Source organism: Schistosoma mansoni, chromosome 6, assembly GCF_000237925.1.
Source record: "Schistosoma mansoni strain Puerto Rico chromosome 6, complete genome".
Taxonomy (NCBI): Eukaryota; Metazoa; Platyhelminthes; class Trematoda; order Strigeidida; family Schistosomatidae; genus Schistosoma; species Schistosoma mansoni.
In genome coordinates this window covers 6,302,622-6,316,049 of record NC_031500.1, presented here as the reverse complement: position 1 = coordinate 6,316,049, position 13,428 = coordinate 6,302,622, and the positions used below count along the sequence as shown (strand labels likewise).

At 32.1% G+C, this 13,428-nt stretch overlaps 1 protein-coding gene across 1 annotated transcript in view; it reads right to left on the bottom strand.

Annotated features, from left to right (window-relative positions):
• The window catches only part of Smp_147140 (putative transient receptor potential cation channel), a 116,440-nt gene that overhangs the window by 27,483 nt on the left and 75,529 nt on the right, over positions 1-13,428 (bottom strand). The window contains exons 19-21 of the mRNA XM_018798088.1: positions 10,969-11,100; positions 5,521-5,708; positions 2,017-2,089 (exon numbers count right to left, since the gene is read on the bottom strand). Of these exons, the coding sequence (XP_018653064.1) occupies positions 2,017-2,089; positions 5,521-5,708; positions 10,969-11,100 (393 nt within the window). The remainder of the gene's footprint in view (positions 1-2,016; positions 2,090-5,520; positions 5,709-10,968; positions 11,101-13,428) is intronic.

Here is a 13,428-nt window from a genome sequence, read left to right as displayed (position 1 = left end):
TAGAAAATCTGGCGAGACTATGATTCATGGACGACCTTTGAACGAATCTTAAGTGACCTTGAAAAATGTTAGCCAATCAGTGGACAGTCAGCGTAGAGTAAAAATATATTATAAAAAACCAAATAATTAAACTGGATACGCTTCTTTTATATGGTCCAAAAACTTGTCAAGGTTAGAAAAAGGTTCAAGTGTTCTAAAATCGTAATACATAAGGTAGAGGAACTCATCCATATGGCTCCATAATAGTTGGTATCTGGAGCCATGATAAGGTCACAAAACCCTCTCAGCCTCGACCACATAGCTTCAATATTGTTTGTGTGTACTCCGGTTGTGTAAGTTTATCATTTTTATTATGGATATGTCCCTACAATACTCATACCACTGAACAGCCGGAGCTTCAGTAACATCTGCGATTATTGCAGCCAATGTTACTGGTGCTTTTGTTATACAACCCGCGGCAATTATTGTAATATGCCTTAGTCTCAATCTGGATCGAGCGATAAAAGTTCTTATTCTAGCAAACGTCTTCCTTCAACATATATTACATCGAAGGACAACATCACGGTAGTCTGCACAAGGTCTACAAGTCACTTAATACCCGCAATTACAAATACAGCAACTTCTTAGTAGTCTCATTTGTTGTAGCCGCTTAATTGACAAGTCTTCTTTAAAATTCTCTGTGAACCGATTGTACATGAGCATCGGGTACTGAAATTGGCGCCGTAACCTTGGAATCCCTCAAAAGCTTTTGATTGTCTCGTCCATAAATTATAGTCTCGCCGAGAATCTTTGTGGATCAATGATATTCAGTTTCTGAATTTTCAGGAATATACACTGAAATTTTAGAGACAGTGTAAGATTATCCAAAAACTGCATAAAAGACTATATCAAGGGTCAAAAAGTAAAATATGGAGTCATATGGACAAGTTTTTGCACTGAGTCTATTTGGGCTTAAGAAAAGTAACGAACTGATTATAAATTTAGAGAAATAGATCTACTAAGTTCAGCTTCAAGTTTGATCGCTTTGCATAAGAAATCCCTTAATTCGAGATTACTATATTCATATCAAGTGAAAAAAGAATGAATCTTTGGATGTCATTCTAAGAATTGGTGTAGCTTGATATTTACATCCTAATACAAGATATCTTTTGTATTCATCAAATCACTATATAAATGTGCAAACGATTCCTTTCAAGCACTGAACTAGAAATCATTTTTTAAATTATAATTACTATTTGCTTTGTCTTTTTCTTCATTTTCAACTCAGATTTGGCTAAAAACAGGTAAGCAACATTATCTCCAGTGCTGTCAGGGGCGGTAGGGAAGTTTTCATATCCTGGTTAGTCATGCTGAGAAGGGATACTTCTTCCTGCGGTATCTGTGAAGGAAACCGGGTTAGTGATGAACTTGAAGATTTTGGAGCGTGACTGCAGTTTCCGAAAGACAACTGCTTGGGGCCGGTGACACAGCTTTTTTATGAAAAGTTCTAGATGCGTTAGTGCTATACTTTTAATTCCTTTCAGCTGGTAACGCAAACCCGTGGGACAATGTGAGATGTGGCCTTTTTAGGATTGACCTGTTACACTCCCTTTACAATGTGGAAAGGCTACATAGATACGGATTTTAGGTGTCTGTGAAATACACATTACTGCTGCTACACTCCATTACAGTCGGGAGTATGACGTCACTCCAAGACCTTAAGTTTACTGTTTTCAGTCAATATGGCTAGATCGGATCATCATGATATTCAAACCCGGCTACTGCGCCAAGGTAGTAGATACGTGTGGGAGTGAATAACCTCAAGTAAATAAGAAGCACTCTTGATTTAAAATACATTAGTATTTAAGTAATATATTGAGGAATGCTTAAACATGTGAAATCCAGAAGTGAATCTTGTGGTACACAGGTCACTCAGGAGAATCGCTAAAAAAGGTACGATATACGAAGTTAACCATCATCACATTAATATGTCATTTGGAACTGAAATTAAACGATGAACAAAAGGATACTACCTACCATTTTCACCAGCATATAAATGTATGGACCGGAAAATCGCCAAATTTGCATCAATTCAAGAAAACGCATTTGCCTAAAAGCGAAATATGTAACAATAAATGACAGTGTAGCATAAACATAGTGTTTAATGGACTTATTAAACTAAATTCAATCACAGTGTGCTGCAGCTGAATTCATACTCTGTTTACACATAACTTTTGATTTCGATCTCATTTCAGACTGTGATATTTGAGCTGTAGCAGTTTGAATCGACATACGTATTCATAACCAATTTTATGAATAATAAAACTGACTGATCAATTGAACTGAATATATTCCCGTTACCACATAAAATGTTCCTAGATGACAACATTAAAACTGTTAAATGTTTGTGGATCTCATATACATCCTACTCAATACAACTTTAGAAAGGTAAGATTGAGAAGAAACACAAGAAACATTCAATTAGTCTTGCTTAACATCTTTTAGCATAACCTTTTGTAAATTTATCCGATAGGAGATTGGGTTATCTGAAAGAATCCACCTCAGAAATGAAGTTGAAATTTATAACTGTTTCTCTTAATCAATTCAAATCTCTTTGCTAATATTTGTTGAAATAATGAGCGATGTATATTTTCCTAATTTTCTAGGTGTTTTTTATCTGAAAAAGGGTGTTTCACAGCTGTTTAAATCGTATAGGTTGTTTTCAGTTAAATACTAGAGAGTAGAAAAAGAAAAACAGAAAAGAAAATACCAGGCATTTTGTATTGGCTGATTGAATCTTCCCATCGATGTTTAGGACTGTAATTGATCAATCTCTTATTGATATATTGTAGTGAACAAGAACACGACTGGGGGCAATCGAATGTATTTAAGCATAACTTGCAGACTATCTCACTAAAATCTGATAACCATACAGTAAAAAGTTAATTTGCGAAATAACAATCAATTGTTTCAATCTTGACTGTTTCTTCTGCAAATATCAGTCCATCTTCTCTGATTCCATTGATCAGTATTTTCATACCGATTGCGCTTCGTTTCGGTTTTTTCCTTATCTATCTTCTGCCAAAATGTATTCTATGCCTGACCATCACCAATATACTACTTATGTGGATGTAAGTAACCCACTCCACAATATGTGCATCCTGTGCCGATTGCCGCGATATTGCTAGGACGAAACACACGTCCTGGATTCCACTACTACACATTATCATCTCTGCTTATTAAAAATTAAGCAGTTTTCACTTCCAAGGATCAATCAAATAATATCAGTGGTGAGGATCCAAATAGCCCAAGAGTGAGCTACCTAGTCATAAGATTGAATAAACGCCTTTTACATGGCGTCTGATAGATGCATTAATTAAGTTGAGCAAGATTACCCGTCTGTCACTACCATTTATTGTATAGCATTGAATACACTGACAAGTGATGTCATATTACTTAATTAAGTAACAACAATGTATTCCTTGATTGTTGAAGTTCGATTAAATACATAATCACATTAACAATTCCCTAGTAACCAATTAGAGTACATATAATATTTACAAATTACTACTTATTGTTAAGATAGAGAATAAGTGTATATATATTCTTGATGTGTATTTATTGAAATTGTTCTATTGTCTTAATTGTAAGCTGTTATTTGACTCATTAAATCGTCTTACCCTTCATAGATCACAGTAAATTAATCGGATACCTTTTCAGTTCAGGGTTGTGAAGATTGTGGAATTTTCATAAAAATCATCAACCGATCAACGTTAGACCACCACTGATCAGTTCATGATTTCAATGTAATTGGATACCTGTTACTTGGTCTTGTAATAACAATGACATAGTTTTATACAAATTGAAACTTCTTATTTATAGTGGATCATAATTATGTATTTCATGTGTTTAATCACCTGAGTTTTTAAGTTTGTATAATACAAATAACAAAAGGTATTTGGGTGGTCTATCTGAATTTTTAATTAATAGTTTGGAAATAGAAGAATTTTGCTTAAGTTATCAGTCGTTTAGTATACACAGTAAACAGCATTAACTGACTCATTGTTCAATTGGGCATCGGTAGGAAATACCATGAGGTATCAAATGAGCAATATATTTGTGAAATCCATGCATTTTTAAGAATAAAATCTATCATTTTGTTTATAACACTAATTGAATGGTGGAAAGTATATCAGATTTAAAAGTTTTCATTATTTTGTCATTGTTACAATTAATGATTAATGAGTTACTATGTTATATATAGTGTCATATTCGACCATCATTGTTTCTTGGATCATAACGATTATATTGTGATGGGAGGAATTGAACTAAAGTAATTAGACAGGATGAAGTACAGTTATACCTTAGACATGAATGCCTTGTAGGATGAAATCTACAAGTTTAGGATGTCCTGTTAATCACTTTAACCATTTAAATATCAAAACATAATTTTTTCTGGTAGTTTATTGATACGCCATTTTGTAGATCATCTAGGGTTTAGATGATTCAGAATGCCTAAACTATTTGTTTTCTTCATCGAAGAATGATATTCTGTTTTATAATGAAAAGAAATCGAATATTAAAGTAAATTAATGACGCTGTCTACAAAAATAAATGATTAGAAGAAGGCTCCAAACTATGCTTGCTTAAGCGATAAATTTACTAAATTTATATATGCGTACTGTATTGAAGCTGACTAGGATATATCAATATATATTTGTCAGTGTAATTAATACTCATTTACAACCATTTTTCTTGTTACATTTACTTTATTCTTTATGCCAGCTAAACCATTTCCAATTCCGTTTGGGACATTTGTTAACTTTATTCATCTATATAAATGATGGATTAAGTGATCCATCAAATTGCTTGCTATATTTTTACAATAGTTATTCATTTTATTGAGCTACTCCAGTAGTTTCATAAAGGGCTTGTTAGTTGAATACCTTTACTGTGATTCAATAGAGTTATTGTTTATTGAGGATAAACTAATATGCAATAAAAAACCCATCATGTTCGAAATATTGAACACATGAGTCACAGGTTGCTTAGATAATTTCTAGACTTTTATAGACTTTAACACTTAAATTCAAAAAATGGGAATATCAAAGGTGTCTTAATTTTAAGGTTGGTTTATCTATAGGTAATACAAAAATTAGTAGTATTCTGGTTACTTGATTGATCAGGAGGAACACAAATAATTTGGTTTCTAGTTTTTCTTTTCAGGGTATTTTTCTAATCTGCTCACTGGTAAACAGTGATTTACGGTATATTTTGGCCTTTATTAGAAAATTGTATTAAACTAGGATATATATACACTCAGAATATGCAAAACATTGTTTAACATGAAGACATTTTATATCACAGAATGACTTTAATCATTAAGAGCTACCTATCAGTACATGTCCAAGACAGTATTAAGGATCAAACCCAGGAACTTCAAGTATCTATACAATATATATATATATATATAGGCACTTTATTCAACACAAAGTGGGCTAGGTGAAAGTGGAACTTAAATAGTAATATATATACACTTACCATAATGAACAACATATAATTAGGAGATTTTTACCCCACATATAATAATTTTGATTAATTATACCATAATAACGTAGAATAATACCAATAATCGATAATAAACACATGATCATATCATAACTATTCCAAAATGCACTTAAATGAACTGCAAATTTCTGAATGTACGTTGCACCTGGATTAAGTGTAACCTGAAATAGTATGTTAGAAATAATAAGTAGAAAGTAATCATTAGCATAACTACACTGTTAGTTTTGTAAAAAAAAAGTGTAATACGAGTTTTTCTTTTTGAAATTAAACACAAATTAAATCTGGTTTTTATCAGGGAATTGTATAAGTTATAGAATTAATAAAAATTAAGCAGAACTCAATAAAAAGTTTCATTCAAATCTTGGATACATCGAGGATATGTACTTTTGATGTAGCTAGAAGTCAACTGATATATGTAGATCACTAGATTTGAAATCCAATGGTTGAGTCACTTTGTTCTATTTTTTTTTAATACTGTTTTCTGAGCAGTTTTCTTGTTTTCAGACATTTGTTGGTGATAATACTACTTCTTAACTATAATCTAAACAGATCATAAGATTTTGTCGAGTTAATGCATTACAGTATTTCAATAAAAGAAGAAAAAATACTATCGAAGCATAATACGAATGTATCTGTTTTATTGAGTTTTATTAAGTTTCCAAGTGTTATTATCAGTTTTAAACTAAGAAAATATGAATGAGATTACTGACAATTCAATTAGCCAGTGAATTATTAACATTATGTATTCAAAGGTGAATTGGTTTTTTAATTATTGGGATGATCCTGAAAATTTCTCGCAATAGACATGACAAGCTCAGGAAACACTAAGAAGCATTTTATCCAATCAGCGTTTGATTAGAAGTTTTGCTAGAAATATCGTGAAAATGAAAAGTCACATGTAGAGGTTCTGATAGGCTGGTTGCTACACTGCTACTAAGTTTAGTAGTATTCTGGAATTTTCAGGAAAACCCAAGGACTTTTAAAATACTATAAAAACCCTATATTCTCTGTACATAAATGAACCTTTGGAGTAACGTGCTTCTCACACATTTTACGCCTTTTCTCTTGTGTTCACGTCGCTGTGTAGTTCTAGCTTGGGGGTTACGAGACTAGCTTAGGATCCGAATATAGCGTTCAATCAACAAGACTTATTATTAATAAGCTGAGTTATGCAAACTAATCAAGACTAAATGATACATACAATACAGCTTGTTCACTTGATGTAGAGTACTTGTTACAATAAACAGATAAAAATTTCCTCATCTATTAGGGTGTATAAAGGGAAAAAAAATATGGGAACCTGTGAAAAAAAGCCTATTAGATGAATGTATAACTTTCCTGTTGATTATTGAAACAGATTTATAGTTAATCAAATTGATTCATTAACTAACTTCATTCGACTTAAGAGATATGTCAACAGGTAAGTGAGTATGCAAGTAGAGACCGTTTCATTAGGACAATCACAACAAATAGAGTGTCAATTAGTCTGGAATATTGTACAGTAATGTGACAATGCCATCGGTGATAAATATTTTATTTCTATCAATAATGAAGACTTTTCACTGGAACTGAAATAACATATCTTGGAGTCAATCTTTAAAATGAACTTATTCCCAGAAATAATCTATCCAAACAATAATTATATTCTTACTAATGATTAATTATGAGATGAATTCTCAAAGTTCTATTAAAATGTTTATAATGGGGGGGAGGGGGGTGGGTCAACAATGGCATTAGTAACATATGGAATGATGATCGAGTTAGATTGTAAATTAACGAAGGATGGAAACCATTAGAAACATGAAACTGACCACTACCAGTGGTGATATTTCCATCTTAATAATATCGTTTTTTCGTTTCTTTCAACTACCTTCGTCTGTACTGACATTAATTTTTGTTAAAAATGAACGCTTCATAAACATTATTATATATGAATATATTTCTGTATAGTATATTCGATTAATCATGAGTCGAAACCATTTCTTTTTCTACTGTCTTAGTTTTTAACTAGTGACATATTCGTCTAACTTTTGCGATAATCGTTATCACCACTTTATCATCTATTTGTATTTACAGTGTAGTCATCATAATAATCTTAATAATAATGTAACTAAGACCAAATAATGTTATTAAATAAATAAAATTATGTTGTGTGGTAGACGAAAACTAACACAGAAGATGATCATGTGATTTGAATGTCGTAATCATTTCATAGATCAGTAATAAAGGCAAGTGTGTGTGTGTGTGTGTTTGGTTTTCTTCTTCATAGAATCATGACATTGTCAAGCTGGGTGAGTGTACATCATTTTAGTGTATACTAGTTTTTAAAGATATCTGCATTTTTTTTGGATTGAAAATTGTTATTAAACAAAATTTATTCACTGAGTGAATTCTACTAATGTCTGGGGTTACTTACAAGACGGCTACTTATAATTATAAGAGTAAAAATAGATACATTATTATAAACAATACATTGAAATAGTGATTTTATTCATAGGAATATGACCAGTTAGTTATAGAAAGCGTAAAACCTCGCACATTTGTAAATCAGTCCACGCTGTCACAATGCAAGTACAGAGAGATGAAACTGTAAAGAGAAACAATAGAGTAGTAGAAGTAGCAACAGTTCTAGTGGTAGTGGAAAACATTAGATATAGATGATATGGTTGGAGATAGATCTGAGCCACTGTGACCAGCAGTGAGCTACTTTACCCGTCCTCAACCGTCAGTCACGATAATCGAGTGCACATCAACCAGGTAGTTTGCATTTATCTACATGGTTCAGATCGAAAGTGAATGACTTTACAGACCGATATCAAGTTTTTCTTTGGCCTCTTATGGCTTTCTTTTGACATATTTCTATGCCTGATAAAATCACCCATGGAGGTAGGCGGTGGATAGATATAAGTTATTCATATTCTAAATACATCGGTTAATAAAAAATTCACCACCCCATAAATCGATTGGCTATTATCATCTAGTATCTTGCGTTTAATCTCAACACTTAACTATGTGGTCTCAACATATACGAGTAATGCTTTAAGGACGTCTATGATCATGTAACAGTAAATTAAGAACTTTACATATCACAGTGTAGAATAAAGTTGAGTACTTCAGCAATATATTTTTTCGGGTGATTATGGAAAAATAGGCTAATGAGTTTTATTTAATGAAAATAGTTAGTTAGAAAATCAGTGAAATAATGTTACTGATTGAGATGACTAAGAAGAAAATAATTACATATTCTCAGTCAACCAATATTGACCAGACTTCGAGGTGCTGACTGAAGTAAGAATATAACAGATATCTCTCCAATAAAATCTATAAGACTTCTGGTAGGAACTGGAGAGAATCAGTGAAAATCGGTGGTTTGGGACTATAGACGATAACTTGTTTTACTTTATTATTATCCTTATATGTATAAATTGTTTGTTTTTAAATCTTTTCATCACTGTTTGCGACTTGTTATATCCCCTGGTGAATTATGAATGGTAACTCTAAGGACTATTTATCGACCAATGTATTATGCCTATTTCCTATTGTACAATTGTTACGTAACTAAACTATTCATATTCGTGTTTCTCTTATCATTAGCTTTATTTTGATCTTTGATTTATTATCATACGATTCTTGAGTTATAATCAGTTTATTGATTACTTTGGTTTGTATAAAAACCCAGTGTGTTTGTAAATAATGATTGATATTGCCGAGGCTATTATTTGTGTTCTGGACTCAACTGGCTGGGCTAGGCAGTAGCAGGGCCGATACGCAATCAAGACTACTCGTACGATTTTATGCATCATCATTGCGCCGATCAGTAAAATCCACTCCTCTCTAATTGCACATTCATATATATTACGAGCGCACACGATATAACACGACTACAATTCATCAGTCTCTTTGACATATGTACATTTTGTGCGGTTTGCCTCGATATTGTCATTAACTTACAATCATTTTAAGGAGAGGTAGCTAATGACTAGCAGTGGAATCTAGGACGTGCGTTCTGTCCTATTTGGGACATTGCACGATCCAGTGGCTATCTGGACTCATCAGCTAAGTGCATAATGTGGTGGCATTTGAAGGAAAAGATACTTGGCTAGGGTCCCAGAGTGAGCATCAACCTTGGAATACTTAAATTAGGATTATTATTATCATCCATCTTTCATTGTTTTAACAACTTCAATTCTGATTTACACTTATTTTTAATTTTTCAGTTTTAGTTTGGCTGATCAAAGTAAACGACTATATGTAATCAATTATAAAAGCGAGTATTACTGAGATGGTTTATACCAACATAAAAAATTTAGTAGTTTGGAATTAGTGTTTATATTTTAACTAAACTTGATTTTTTGTCATAAAAGCGATTTATAAAGTAATTTTCATAATAAACTAACATTAGATGATAAACTATTACAAATTAAAGAATACTAGACAAGTGCATCATTACAATTTAAGACTACTCAGTAGTGCATACTCATGACCACACACAAAATGGAATTCAAAATTTTCAAGTCTTATAACAAAGCATTTACTAACATGTGATACATTATATGATAATCTTTCTATAGAGATACAGATTGACGTTAAAATATGTGGGTCATATTGGGCTTTAATTATTGTAGTTTCATGTTATTACTGATAAAATTTAAAGATTCTGATTTGTTTCTAGTGTAATAACGTAGATGTATCTTGCTAAAGAGTTTTGAATGCAGAGGGATCAAAAAGTTAATTGTTACTTTTCTGTTATTTCGCCAACTGATACCAGTTTATGATACGAAAAAGCTACTTTAACATAAGAAAAGTTTCAGCGTTTCAAAACTTATTTTGTTTATTATTATTTTATTTAAACAAATAAATATTGGTACAAAGGGGAACCAGATACATATGCGCTACACAAATCTCATTTGATTTGTGTGAAGGATGTGATACTGCCCGGGTGCCCAAACCGAAACAGGTGGTTTTCTTAGGGGGCCACATCCGGAGCCTTTGGCCTAAATATCTGATCCACAAGGCAGTGGAGCATCGTAAGGAGATGCATTTCCATGGTAGCCGGTGACCAACGATTGATTCATACGACATTTGTTCCCTCAGGATACTGGAGCCTATGTGTACCATTGGTTTGGAATCAGAGTTTTCCAACTCCTCTAGGTGGACTTTCCGTGTCCACCAACCCCGTTAAAGCGCCGTACATTTGCTTTTCGTCCTCTCAATTCCGTAAACAATACCCCTGGTGTGAGAAGGCAGTGAGTAGGACTTGTGTGGCAGAGGCTATATACGCGTGGCCATGTGAGAGCATTTCGAGAGGGAGAGCGGACTCTCCCCACCCTCGACCGTACCAGGGTTATATCATATAATTATTTGAAAAACATTTATCAAAGTATATACATAAAAAGGAATAATTGTTTTGGATACGCTTACCTCACGAAATTTATCTAACCAATACGTTAAAATATGTAGATAAACATAAAGTTCCAAGAATGAAAATGTATCCGGTGGTAGAGTATGAATGCATAGACCAATAAATAACACAAGGAATACAAGGTATAAAAGCTATAATTGAAAGAAATAGTAGAAGACAATAGAATAATAAAATAGTGAATGGACACTGAATAACATTGATAACTTATTTTTAGTTACAAATAAACAATCAAGTAAATATTAATGTCAACTTCAATGCTTTATTTTTGCAGGTATTATGTATAAGGTTGATTATAGTTAATTTTATAAATTAGCCCATACTTATGAACGAATTAATAATGTTGGGACATTCATTATAATGTAATCAATATATTAGCCAAGAATGGATGTGATTCTACCATCAAATCGGTTTAATAGTAAGTAAACGCAATTTGTTGTGGTGTTAATATGCGTTTCAGTATATCATCATAGAGGCTGTGGACGATAAAGTTTTAATCGTTCCCATAGATAGGTTAACTGTATAAGTCATTTAGTCGAACAGTGTATATAAGCGTAATTAATAGGGACATTATACACTGATAAAATGGACTGCTACAAAGGCTATATCAAAGTGTTGACAGAAGTTGTTGATAGAGTTACCAATTGTACTACCATACATATATATTCGATTTCTCAAGTAGTCCTCCTGGATCATTACCCGAACGTAACGAGAAAACAGTGGTTATGAGGTGTAGTAGATGAGTAATCATCCAGCCTTTCTGTGGAGTAATATCTTTCATCATTTAATTTTAGTACTGGACAATTACTCATTAAATTAATTAGTAGTGCGTTCAGCAAAGTTACACTGTCCATTAAGGAAGATTATTAAAATAAAATGAAGAATTCGGGTTTGTAGAGGTGACAGTGAAGAATAGATAAATATTGTTAAAACCATTTGATCTACTTGATATGATATAGAACTTTTAAGAATTGCAATCTACTCACTGATTAAGATTATGAATAACTAAAGGATTCACTTATAATAGACAAAAAGGGATTTCATTATAAGTATTTCCAATCTTGTTCTAGTGAGTAGTATTGATATGTCGAATGCAGTGTTAGATTATGAAGGCGAAATGAATGATGAAAGTGTATAATTTTGCCAAATTTAGTAAAGAAGACATAACCACTTAGTTGTTCTCTTTGTATAGTTTCTATTTTCTATACAACTTTGTTTTCTTGATTTTTCAAAGATAAGAATAAGATGATTCTTTGTATGGTGTTTGATAAGCTATTGTTATTAATGAAAATATCATAGAATATAATTCTGAGGTGTATAAAATTGGATTGACATAGCTTCAACAGCAAAAATCAAAAAGAAGAAAACACTTTGTTGTCAACTTCAACAACTGTATTGGTTGTAGTAGGGATTATCTGATGAATGGTTTAACTAAAATATATCGTTTCTAGAAATAATATGGTCTCTCGTATAACCCAACTAGTTCATTTATTACTGTGTTATGTGAATTACAAAACACAAATAACCACACTGAATTGAATGTATGTATTCTTAAGTTGTTTTCTTTATAATCTTGAAAATTTTTTTACTACATATATTTTGATTTTTCGAATCCTCCCATTGTTGTTCCAGAGTGAACATCAATTTTGAGATGCAGATACATCCAGCTGACGAGTCCCAAATAGGATGGAACTCGCGTTTTGGATTCTTTTTGCTAACCACTATCCATCACTGCTTAAAATTCTCATATTGGTTACCATAACTTTGCTAAATTCACTTGTTTGCATGACAAAACTCTCTTAGCCCTCTAATAAATGTGGAATGTCTATGTGTAACAGTTTTCATATTCACTTTATCTTCCCTGGAGAATAATAAACTGCTTAGACAAAACTATTCATATGCTAGCGGAGATATTATCCTATTGAAGTTTGTTAGCTAAGTTTATCTGAATTGATATCCATATTATTTATTCTATTAAGACTAAATTTTATTATCTAGTCGAATGAAATTCATATAACAATTTCGTTAATAGAATTCTTGAAAAATAAATTTGGTTGGATTATACTACATTGACGGTCTAGAGAGAGAGAGAGTTTAAAAGTGATACCAAGTGATTTTAACCGGTCGTTAGCCAATCAGAACCTGAGGGACATAAATGAACAATTATTTATGAAAAATCGAAAGTTTTAAGGTCATGAGTCAAGGTGATGATTAAGATTAAGCGATTGAGTTGTGGCGAATATTTCCTATTATGAAGAAAGAATTCTTTATAGCTACGTGGATGAATACTCATGGAGTTAGCGTTTCAATTTAAAGTCTTAGGAAATTTTATTCACCTTGTAAGTTTCATGAATCAAATTAAAATGTTACATACTTTATAATTATATCTCTTTACTATTACATTTTCACATTTGAAAATCATGAGTCATGTGGAGCGAGAGAATTGTTTCTTTTTAATAAAT